Here is a 12,772-nt window from a genome sequence, read left to right as displayed (position 1 = left end):
AAACACAAAGTACCACCAAGTATTTTTGGTCTAGTTTCTAGTGTAAATATCTTAGTTCAGTTGAAATAAGACAAACTAACTTATAAGTAACTTTTTAGTAAGATATAGAAGCTTGTTTTGAGTAAATAATTTCTTAACATAGATGAAAAAGTTCAACTGGCAGATTCTTTTCACTTAAAACGCGTGAAAAATTGTCTTGCTATAAGTGAGATAATCTGCAAGTGGAGCTAATATTTTTAAAAAATCAATATTAAGGAATTATTCACTTATAATAAGCTTTAATATCTTGCTGAAAAGTTGTTAGTATTGCCTTGTTTCAAGTGTGCCAAGATATTAACGCTGGAAACCAAAGACACCAAAAAAAGTTACAAAAAAATCTGTAAAAATAAATATTCTCAATAAGTTTTGTAACATTTTGCAAAAATAAGTAATTCTGGTAATTCTGAGTGACATAAAACGAGAAATGTTTGGACTGATTTAACTTCAGTGAGTAAAAATATGTTTCTGTTTTAACTGCATATTCTCACTGTAATTGATGAGATTTCAGGATTTCTAAACCAGCTAAATCATTGATCAGTAAAACATGATTTACTGATGTCCTGCGGTATAAAATGGACTCTGTCTCTGAAAGCTGGTGATCCTGGAGTCCTATTGTCTCCTTCTGCCTCCTGCACTGAGGCAGTAAAGCCCCTTCCCTCCATGGGGGTCAGCGGAAAGGTCACGCACAATTCAGGCCAGCCTTTCGGACTCTTCTGGAGGTCAGCGGGGATGGGCGCAGGCGGGGGGACGCCACACTGACCCAACGGCAGATGGTACTGGGAAAGCTGGTTCCTTTGGACCAACACGCTCACAGAAAAAGCAGAACCTGATAACGAGTGATAGGACATTGATCGGGCTGCAGCAGAGCCTGACCCGAGCCCAGAGCTTCACTCCACCCACCGCCTGCGGCCCAAACCCAGGACCCGATTGACTGAACGGAGACAGGAAGTGACCGGGAGCGGCTCGCTTTCCCACGTTATGGAAGAGAACCGAGCCGATCCGTTCAAAACACGTCACTGCAAAAACACTGCACACTGTAAAAACTCTCAGCCACTTTTAGTCGTGTCGACTAAAAGTGGCTTTTACTCTTTTAGTAAAATAAATTTAGTTTTAGATTTTGTGAGTTTGTGAAAGATAAACTTACAATAATGAGTTTGTTAACTTTCTATTAATTTAGTCAAACCTCCAACAGATGAATAAACTAGAGTTTTTAGGTTAGCACTTAAAAAACTGAAAGAAGAAAAAGACAGGAGTGGGAACTATTTCCCAGAATGCTTAGCGGCTTGATTTTGTATCCTGACTTGAAGTGTTACATTGATCTGAATCTTGCAACACATTGATACTTAATTGTGTTTTATTAAGTTTTCAAAACTAGAGCATAATGTCCTGTTCACATTAAATGTTTTAGAGCAGAATTTATTGTGATGTTTAATAAAATTTATTATCAGTTCATACAGTTTGAAACAAGAATTCAAATTATTCTAAAGTAAAATAAATAGATTTTTAACTTGATATTGTGAGTAAAATAAATGTGGCTCTTTAACCAGGTGAGGGCAGTTATTTTTTCTTGCATATTGTGAAATAATTATTTGGTTTAAATTGCAGCATTAAGTTGAAACTCACAATTCAAGATTAATGAACATAAAAAACAGTGTTTAGACAACTTGTCTCTTGTTAAATCAACTTCAGGAACTTTAGTTTCTGAGCTAACACTAATAAAAATTTCTTGTTGACTTAAATTGCATTTTCAAGGCAGCAGGTGGAATTTCATTTTCAAGTTAAACCACCTTAAAATGTTTTACAGTGTACCAAATATTTATTAGATAGATAGATAGATAGATAGATAGATAGATAGATAGATAGATAGATAGATAGATAGATAGATAGATAGATAGATAGATAGATAGATAGATAGATAGATAGATAGATAGATAGATAGATAGATAGATAGATAGATAGATAGATAGATAGATAGATAGATAGATAGATTTTTCTATTGTAGCTGGTCCTTGCTGCTGAATGACACATGGAGGCTGTGTGTGTGGTACCATGGTGTGTGTGTGTGTGTGCGTGTGTGTGTGTGTGGGTGTGTGTGGTACCATGGTGTGTGTGTGGGGGTGTGCGTGTGTGTGTGGTACCATGGTGGGGGTGTGTTCCCGTCCTCCATCAGTGACGGACGGCGGATCGATGCAGCAGCTGTCCGGCTCCATCGATGCTTCCTGGTAATTGCGGGTCACACTTTGAGGGACAAACTCATTTTCATCAACATTTCTCTTTCTCAGGGTCTGCAGAGACCATTTGGTGAGCAGCCCGACTCTGATCCTGATGGATCTGCTCTCATCGATGTGACGTATTGATGAGGGGAAGGATCCTGATGGGGAAAGCCATGGTTTCACTGGTTTCACTGGTTTCACCGGTTTCACTGGTTTCTCTGGTTTCTCTGGTTTCACTGGTGCATCACAGTTTGTTGTTTAATAGTTTTCAGGGGTTTTTCGTTCCACACTACATACAAACTCTGAGGGAATCTTATTTATAAATTAGACACAACTTGTTGAAAATTACTGCTTTTACACAAACATAGTCCTGATATAGAGCAAAGCTCAGTAAGGAGGAACGATTGTTCCCTTTTACAGTTTTAACTCCATTGTGGTGTACAAACTGTTTGCCATGAGGGACAAAACTGTCAAGACCAAAACAAAAAAAGATTCAAATGAATTCGTTGTGCCTCTGTTATTGTATCTCCTCAGCAAACTGAACTAAATGTGCATGATTTTATTGAAAAGAGACTTTTACACAAGAAGGATCAGTAAATAATTGTAGATCTGAATCAAACTAAGGTTCCTTAATAACTTTATTAAAAGACGGTCACACTGTTTTTTAGTTTTTTGGGTTGTTTTTCAGCAGCAATATATTAATCAGTGGCTCTTTCTGAATGCAGAAGCCTTGTTAATAAATCAGAAATTATTTTTGTTGCTCTTGCAGGCCAGATTTGAGTCATTCAGAGGGCCACAAACGGCCCCCGGACCACACTTTGAACACGCCTGCTTTAATCTGTTGTGATTCCTTTAATTTAAATAAATATTGTTACATTAAAATAGCCTGTGTGAATCAAATCTTGGGTTTTATCTGTACACGTCTGAACCGGAGCGTGTGCGTCCTGCCTGCAGGGGGCGCTGGACCTCACGCTGACTCAGTGGGGGTGATTAATTGCCTCCGTCCATCCCAGAGGAGGGAATCTGCCCCTGTGCATCTCTGTGCAGCTCGTCAGTGTTAGTGCGGCTCATGCGGAGGAAACAGCCATGAGAGAGTAGCTGGCATGCGTGGACAATTACCGTAAATGGCTTTTCTGAAAGGGAAACGACACCAGCGGCTGCTGCTTCTGGCCCTTTTTCTTCCGATCTCAGGTGAGAAAAACTTCGTTTGGTTTGGTTTAGAGCCGCTAAAGCCGAGCAGGAGGGACGAGATGAGGCTAACAGCTTCAATCTGTCTGGACTGATTCACGCTGTGACCATTAAACGCGTCAACTTTTCACTTCTGTCGAGGAAACTGAAGTTATTTAACGATTTATACACGAGTGTAACTCAAACTGCTGTCGTTATTTATCATTTTCTCGCTGCTTTAATGTGACACTGTTCAGACTTTCTCCACTTTCTCACTAACCAGTAACCATGACAGCGAATAAAATAAAAGTTGCGACTAATTTCAAAGCTTTTCTGCTCTGAAAATAGAGAATCCAGCTCCAATTTTTTAAAAATGGCGTGAATTGGTCTGAAGTAACTGCATTCATTTTAGTGAACTTACTTTATTTACGTCTGTTTATCTTCACAACCAACCTGGACAAACTTTATTTGTTTTAAAAGCTGGAGCTGCATTCTCCCTTTTTTCCAGCGTACATATAAATAAAATAGGGATTATACAGATAAATTTAAGTTCCATATCCAGTTTTTAGGGTGCACTTACTTTAACACATGTTGGAATCTGTGGTGTGTTTTTGTACTCTTGATGTTAGATTGAAATATGTTTAAAAACTTTAAGAGAGATTTATTTATTACGTTCTTTTTATCAAAACTAAATAAAAGTAAGAGGAGAGGTCACAAGGTCACTTCTGCTAGTGATGCTGCTTTATCTGATCATTTATTGGAATAAATTAGTCATCCTGGGGAGGTGAAAATGATAAATAATGATACTTATTGCACCAAAGCTTATTACAGTAAGATTTATATTGTTACTTTTAGTGTATTTTTCCACAGTTTGCCCTTTGACATTAGGAAAATTGTGGTAACAATATTGATTAAATGAGCCTATAAAATCTATCATGAATATAATGTGATCCAGGCATTAAAGTTGAAGTCTGTCCATATTTACTATTACTGATTCTGCAGACATTATTATATTATATTATTGCTATCATTCTTTATTGCTATAACAGTATATATTGTGCAGCTCTTCACCCCTTTGCAGTTAATTCAGGTTGTTTAACTAAAATGGGACACTGATGAAGACGTTGGTTTTTCTTATAAATCCTATTAGATTATTCTTACGATTGTGAAGGAAAATGTTTTATCCTAAAGAACTAATCTAGACTTTAATGTTGATTTTATGTTGAGACAGTGCTAGATTTTCTAGCTTTTTATTTATTTTTCATGTTGAAATAATATAAAAATATTTTTTAAATGAACTTTTTAAACAAAACTCTTTTGGTTTTGATACTAACTCTTTTGGCAAAATATGTAATTTGGTCATATTTGAATGCTTATTAATGACATTTAACAGTCATAAGCAGCTTAATACACTGCTACACCTCCATTAAAAACTTGTTTTGCTGTTTTTAGGACTAAAAAGCCATTACCTTCACCCTCCCCGCTCCCTATTGGGACGTCTTACCCCTTAAAAACACAGAGTGAGGAATGAAAGCTTAACTCTAAAACCACAAAAAGCATCCCAGCTGGTGAACCAGAAGTCGTTTGACAAAACAAAGTGTTTCTGGTTGTGGTGAATCGATGTTTTCATGTAGACATGGAGCAGCAGGATCATTTGTTTCAGCAGGTGACTTTAAAGTAAATGGAGCAGAAATGCTGTTTGGTGCCTCTGGACAGTAAACCTCCATTTGGCCGCCCTCCAAACTTTAAATGTGAAATAAAACAGGAGCGAGTATTTGTTTCCACTTTCATTGGTCATACCTATTTAAAGTTTACCAAACCTCTTTCACACGCGTAATTACTGCCACTATGAGCTGTAAGTGTTGAGGTTTTTAATAAGCTTCTCTTTGTTTCTCTTCCACAGGTGTTTTAAGCTTCAGCGAGTTATTTTTCGTCAAAGAGCCCCATGACGTCACCGTCATGCGGAAGGAGGCGGTTATTTTGGACTGCCAGGCGCGCGGAGAGGCATCGATTGACGTCAGATGGCTCAGGAACGGAGTGAAAGTCGTGGAAAATGAACGGGTCTACCTGCTTTCCAACGGCTCCCTTTTTATTTCTGAGGTGGAAAGCAGAAGAGGAGACAAATCAGATGAAGGCTGCTATCAGTGCCTTGCTCAAAACAAGTACGGAACAATCCTGAGCCAGAAAGCCCATCTCACAATCGCAAGTGAGTACAGGAAGTGCTTCGGTTAGGAGATATTTCAGTGCTAGAGGTGGACAATATTGACTTTTATTGCAATATTTTGTTGTATTTTGTATGTCACAGCATTCATAGAGGCAAATACTGCTCTTGAAATTAAAATCTTCAAGATGCTGCTTACTTACTGGGTGATTTATATCATTATTATTTATATCATTTTAATGATATTTATTGATCTACTTGTGGAACAAACAGTGGAAAAAAATAGTAAAAATAACATTTTACATAATACTGTTAGTTTTTTTTACGATAAATCAAAATTGTTGTCACGGTCGGGACCAAAATTGCAACATTTGTTGCATTTTCATCTGGTGCGGTTCACTTTCATATTGCACTTTGAAAAACCCGTTCCCCTCCTCGCCTGTGGTGGCGCTGCACCAAAAACCACTGAAGGAAATGGCACAAAAACATCTGAAGAAGACACTGAATTCAATTTCCTTCTTCACAAAATGTAAACAAAAAATGGAGCAACACCAGAGTTCAGCAAAAATAGGATTTCTCTTTTGTAATGCGTAAAAAAAAACCATGACCCATTTCTCCTACTAGCGTTCGTTTGTTTTGGTTGAATTTACCCAGAATGCCCTGCGCTGTAGTCCACTTCCTGCTTTTGGAGCGGTGTCCGGTCTGCTTGCATTCAAATACGCATTCGAATCGCACCAGAGTTCAGTTTAATTGAACTGAGACCGAGGTTTTTAGGCGAACCATTTTGATGTTTTGGTCCGCAGAGTTGGATTAAACCGACCCAGACATGGCTGGAGCGAATTCACCCTCTGGTGATTGATCAGTTTGACAAAACTACATGTAACCTAGACGATAAATGTAAGTTATTTTTGTCATACTTCACAGAGGTTTTAATGTTAAGCATAGTTTAACAGTAAATCGTACCGTTATTTATGTATTTGGTGCCTTCAGCAGCGTGGAAGCAGAACAAAGTGTTCAGAGTTCGAGTGGAGGAACTGTTGGTCGGATTGGAAAAAAGCCCATTGGTGTGTTAATGAAGGGGAGGGAGATTTGAAAGGTTAGGAGCTGTCCAGGAAACTGGCCCTGCTCCGCTAAAGAGCAGATGACCCCTATTCACGGGCCGGGCTTTCATGTTGTTGCACCCTCATCACTTGAGGAATTGTTTCTTTAGGAATGCTCTCCCTCCAGCGCAGCGCCTGTCGTATTTTAAGGGGGAGGAAGGTCAGAGATGTGTCCGCTGGGACCTTATGCCATCTCTACCTACCACACCAAACTTTGACCAACGCATTTCCATCAGAGTGACAACGTTCACATGTCGCATTAAGCAATTAGCCAAATGAGCTCAATCATTTTCATTCTGATTAATCCAATCAGTCAGCTTAATCATGGCGATCTGATTGCTGGAATAATTGTCAGCTACTTTAGCAGCCGATTAATTCAAAAAATTATATATTCAGAACAGTAATTATTCCAAAACTGTTCAAAGATTATACACATTTTGCATTTATGATAAAACATGTTTATGATAAATATGTTACTCTTCAAGTGAATCTGCAGATTTGATTTTATTGCATTTTAGGCAGTAAAATGTTTATTTTCCTGTCGGCAAAAGGAATCAAACTGTTGGTTTATTTGTATCTTTTAACATATTTCAAATATTGTATCTATATTAATCATCAGAATAATCAATAGAGTAATTGATAACCAATATAATCATTAGTTGTTGAACTAAATTGAATGCTGATTTTGTTCAGAGACTTTTTTGTGGTTTTACTTGTAGGTGGATTTTATTTTGAATATTTAAAATCTCTTGCAGTTAAAGTGTGAAGTATTCTTTACATAACTAAAGTTCATTGGGTTTTTTAAAGGTGGATTATTATGCCATTGTCAATATATTACTTGTAAATGTTCTCAAAAGAGCAATATTATCGTTTATCGCGATTATAGCTGGGATAATTTATCAATTTATCCTTTATCATCCCATTTCAGGCTGCTTGTTGTTGCTGAAATGCTTGTTTTGATAAATCTGTTGAAGGTTTTAAAGTGAACATTTCATTTAGTTGCGTTCAGATGGGTGAGTTTAGCATTAATTTCTATTATATGAAGAAAAACTTTATGAATGTCTGCCATTCTGAAAGTCCTCACTAGTTCATATATTTTTTATCAATTAATCAATACTTTGCTGGCTCTGTAGCTTGAAATAAAGTGGTAGTAAAAGCTGCCACCGAGCTTTTCCAGTTTGCTTTTGGATGGACACTTAGACCTGCTAGAAGATCTGGAAGCTCATAAACTTTTCACATACCTGAGAAATGCTCAGTTGAAGGCCGGAGGAGCAGTGGGGGATGAGCCCACACCCACACACACACACACACACACACACCCACCCACCCACGCACACACCCACACACCCACACACACACACACCGATGTGAGCTGTTGTTTCCCGGCATTCTGGGGGCTTTACCCTGAGTGTCTAAATGACCAAACTTTATTGCAGGCCTTCCCAGGTCAGGAGGAATTGGAGGCTTTGCACACAATTGTTTTCTGCCTCACCACTCCCATGGACGACTGAAAGGCTTTTCTCTCCGGCCGGTTTTGTCTCCGCTGCCTCCCATATCCACAAAAGAAACGGGACTCTTTGAGGGCAGTTGTCCTTAAATAGGTGGACAGATAAGCAGTAAGAAGTGTAATTACACTCATCGTAAAAGTTAATCATTAGTAAGTTTGTGTTTTGATTAAAACGTCAGGGTGGTTTGCTGTAGTTTATATATGACTAACAGGCTTAAAATAAATTATGTTTAGCAACTTTTGCGCCTGGAGGTCTTGTCGTATGTTAGCGGCTCAGGTTGAAAGTGGAAGTCGGGACATGTGGCCGACTCTCCTGACATGCTTTATGTGTTTGGTGCAGGAGTTATGCTCTGTGGGAGCGTTTTAACCCTTCGCACACAGGTCGAAGCCGCTGGCTGTCAGTAGAGGAACACGGCGTTGATGGAGGGTAACCTTAAACATTGGGTCGTAAACCACAAAGGTGGGTCAGGATTTGGCTTTGATGGGAAGGAATGTGACACCCGAGCTTCACTGTGTGACGTTTGTCAACAGACTTCAGATTGATGGCGATTTTCATTGAGAGAATGCCTCCTAAAGTTGACTCCATGTTTTTATCATGACCAGAAGTACACAAGGCAAGACAACAGAAGATGCTGTCATATTTCTCTCCATTATTTCAGTCTAAATATTACATGTTTATACCTCTGGTTTTACCATTTAATTGGTGATAGAGCTCTGCAAATGTCGCTCTCCTAAAACTTTTGGACGCTCCATCAAACCTCAACCAAATGAGTGGTCAATGAGCAGTCCTTTGAAAACTTGCCAACATGGCAAAAATGTAAAAACACAAAATCGTACCAGGTAGTTTTGGTCTAATTTCTACTGCAAATAACGTTAGTACACTGGAAATAAGACTAAACTAACTTACAGGCAACTGTTTTGAGATACAGGAAAGTTTTTAAGTCGATAATTCCTTAATGTTGATTAAAAAGTGCTAGTTTCACTGACAGATTATTTCACTTATAACAAGGGAAACAATCTGGAAGTGGGACAGGTACTTTCTCAAATAGTGTAAAATTGTAAAAATATGGCTGGTCAATAAATCAATAATGATTAATAGCAATAGATAATATTGAATATTCAACATAGAATATCCACTGAAGTCGGATCCAGAACCGCTCTACCTCTAACAGCTAGCTAAACAAGGGTGGTGGAATCAACTGGCTCACTGAATCTTTGGTTACCTAGCAACTCATTCCTTCTTTGGTTACCTAGCAACAACCTGTTGAGTAACTGGCGCAGCAGCAGTTTAAGATTTCACCACTGTGCCTCATGGCTGCTTAAAAATAAAAAGAAAGTGAAAACTGTGGATAAAACAGGAATCGTCACCAGTTTGGCACTGTTTCAGATATTTATAGCAAAAAACTAATCAATAATTATCAACATGGACATGAAACACTTATATTGTTGTTTTCAGCCGTATCGTCCAGCCCTACGTTAAAATGACAATATTTACAGTTTCTGAGGTTTTTCAACATCATTAATTGGAATTTATTGCGACAATGATGAATTAAAATCTTACATGATAAGAAATGTATCACCCCTCCTATTGGATCAGCTCTGCCTCCTTTTGTGTTGGCTCTGTTTGTACTGTTCCGGCTGAATATTTGTAATTTCCTGTAGTTAATATGTTTAATGCTTGCTGCAGACCAAGCTATAAAGACGTTACAGGCCATAAAGGAGTCGCTGCAGTTTATTTTTACCTCCCTGGTGTGTCCCAAAGGATGTCAGCTCAGGAACATTTCTTTAGGTTGCTAAGGCATGCATCTGACTTGACACTATTAGAAACCCCCCTATAAGTCAAAAGCAAACCCTGCACAGTGTGAACAGCGAGGTGAACGAATGAAATGCCCTGAAGGGAGACAATTCAAAGCCTGGAATCTTGTTTTTCTCCTCTGCTGGAGACGAAAGGTTACCATGGTTCCCCTGAACAGCAGGCCCTGAGGTCAAAGGTTCCCTAAAACTGGTAAATAGATGGAAGGCAGCCGGACCGAGACTGGGATATAATCTTTAGTTCAATAGTGCTAGATGGGCATCTAACTTTATCTGCTGCTTCTATTTTTGTGCAATATTCTCTGTTATTTTACATGAGTTCAAATAAGTTTATCTACAGTTTTATTTGTTGTCCGCTCCAGAGTGGTGAATAAAACCATTTCCAAGCAAAGGTAGGTGTACAGGTTGACTTTTAAAATCTGATCTGATACAGGGATTAAAAACAATGAAGCCTCTGTTGTCAGAGGAGGGTCGCTGTTGACTGATTGGAAAACTTTGTGACAGAGATAAGGAGCTGGAGGAGGTGGATGAATGGCCTGTAGAGCTCCCCCACTGCAGCGTCTAGAGGTCACGCTGCTCATGGGAATAGGTCTTTGTTTAGCCAGGCCAATGGTCACTGGACTGTCCTGCACACTCTGCAACGCAGCGGCACATCTGCCAAACAGCCAGCCATTGATTTGTGGCCTTTTCCAGCTTTGCATTCGTCTCGCAGCTTATCATTTTTTTCATATTCTTATGAAAGTTCACAGGGGCCAGTGAACTTAAGGAAGAACTATCACTTAATTGATTAGTTGCTGGGGTTTTTTTTGTGTTTTTTAGGGGAACTAAGCAAAAGAGCATCTGGTAAACAACTGATGGAAACGTATTGGACTTGGAAAATCAAATGGGAGAGTTTGTAGGTTGATTTAGTGAACTTATTGCCTTCAAGGTTTGACAAGGTTGATCAATATTAATGTTATTTAATGTCACTTTTAAGACAACTGAGTAAGTAGGCTTCTCATGTGTTTTCAGACCCGATCCGATTTTCCTTTTTGCTTTCTTTTCTAAAAATGAAATGACAACTGATAGAAAAAGTGTTTTTTATTTCAATCATCCTGTCTGCACAACAGAGTACTAGGACCAGGCAACGAGAAGTTTTGCTTAATTACAACATTATAGTCATAATTTGAGCAGAATAAAACTGCAATTTGACCAAAAGAAATTTATTAAAATTACAAGAAAAAAGTTGTTTCAATGGGAGAAATGTTTCTAGAGTTATCAAGATCAAAACTTTTCTAAATGCTCAACATTCCTCGTTTTATTTATTTATATTTTCATAAGATTAATATTTCATTCTTCTACAGCTTTATTCTGGTAAAATTGACATTTTATTCTCGCATTATTTGAACTTTATTTTCACATGACTCCATTCTCGTGTTATTGTGTTTTTGTACCTTTATTCTTGCACACACACACTTTGTTTTCTTAATTGTAGCCTGGCGCTGATGTTTTGTGGTAGAGTTTACCTGAATTAAAAGGCCAAATAGATAAAAGCGGTAAAACACGCTAGTTGAACAAGATGGCGGCCGTCAGACGTGGTGACATCACTCTGAATGATGCATTCCCAAAGAATCTGTGAAAAAAAATCCAGATTTTCCCTAAATTAAATCTTCAAAAACCAAAAATGTTGATTGATTGATAAAGTCGATTTATCATCCAGCCCCTTGAGTAAACAAACCAAATTTCCCTTCAACGCCAGAAAATTGTAATCGACTGGTTCAGAACAGAACAGAAGCAAAAAAAGATGAGAAATTTTTGTATTTAGCAGAAATAATTATTTACATAAGTTGTGATGCTTCCTAATGAACGAACCATAGCGACTAGAGGAGAGAGGGCTGAACTAATTCCTGCCATTTGCAGAGGACGTTTGTTTGGGCTTGACCTCTCCGCTGACCTTTAGTTTGTTGGCTAGTTTGTTGAGTTGCCACCATCTGAAGTCTACAGTATTTTGGTAGATATGCTTCACTTTGGTATTTTAGTTTAGACTGACGGGTGATCAAGTTGTAAAATAATCCAGAAAGACTTTGTTTTGTATTTCTTTTGTCATTGAGGCATCTTTTTATTCCTAAAAATAGCACAAAGAACAATGTTTTAGCTTTAAAACTGAATAATCTAATTTTGATATAATAATATTTTGCAGCTGGTTGATTGTTTTGCTTCACAAAGCACATTTTAAATCCTTTAATGAAAGGTTTAAGTGAAGCAGCAGTGAGCACCAGGACTGGTTTGGGTGGTCAAATTGGGAGCTGCCTGAGCGAGTGTTAGTCAGGATTTGTGGAGGTCAGAGGTGAGAGGTGAGACTGCAGAGAGGGGCAGATGGTCAGAACTGTTTCTTCAAGCTTTTGAGGAAATGGCAGAGGTATTTATTTTCTGTTTGAGTGGAGCCGAGTTCAAAATGTTTAATCAAAACTTTTGTTTTTGCACATTTTAGTTAAGTTATGCAAGTTTTAGAGACAGAAAAAGAGAAAAGAAAACATAACCTAATACCTCTAAATGCTTTTAGATTTACTGAAGTAAACAAGTTTTACAGACAGCAAATGGAAAAAAGTAGCAATTAATGCTTTTAAATTTACTACAATAATAGAATAGAATAAAATATGTTGAAATATATACATAGAAACTCAAATCGTATTGATTTTTTTTTTACACCTATCCTTAATAGTTTATCAATAATCAATAAATGTCCCTGTGTTTTTATTTTCTTTTTTTGTGGGGTTGAGTTCAAAATGTTAAG

At 37.9% G+C, this 12,772-nt stretch overlaps 1 protein-coding gene across 1 annotated transcript in view; it reads left to right on the top strand.

The window, feature by feature from the left end:
* Positions 1 to 3,321: 3,321 nt before the first annotated feature.
* Positions 3,322 to 12,772, top strand: part of prtga (protogenin homolog a (Gallus gallus)) — a 38,548-nt gene continuing 29,097 nt past the window's right edge. Inside the window, exons 1-2 of the mRNA XM_032561527.1 lie at positions 3,322 to 3,443; positions 5,323 to 5,625. Coding sequence (XP_032417418.1) covers positions 3,377 to 3,443; positions 5,323 to 5,625 — 370 coding nt within the window. The 5' untranslated portion in view covers positions 3,322 to 3,376. The remainder of the gene's footprint in view (positions 3,444 to 5,322; positions 5,626 to 12,772) is intronic.

The sequence above is a fragment of the Xiphophorus hellerii genome, chromosome 4 (genome assembly GCF_003331165.1).
Source record: "Xiphophorus hellerii strain 12219 chromosome 4, Xiphophorus_hellerii-4.1, whole genome shotgun sequence".
Classification (NCBI taxonomy): domain Eukaryota; kingdom Metazoa; phylum Chordata; class Actinopteri; order Cyprinodontiformes; family Poeciliidae; genus Xiphophorus; species Xiphophorus hellerii.
Note: the sequence above shows the minus strand (reverse complement) of the source record. Positions and strands in the feature narration are given on the sequence as shown.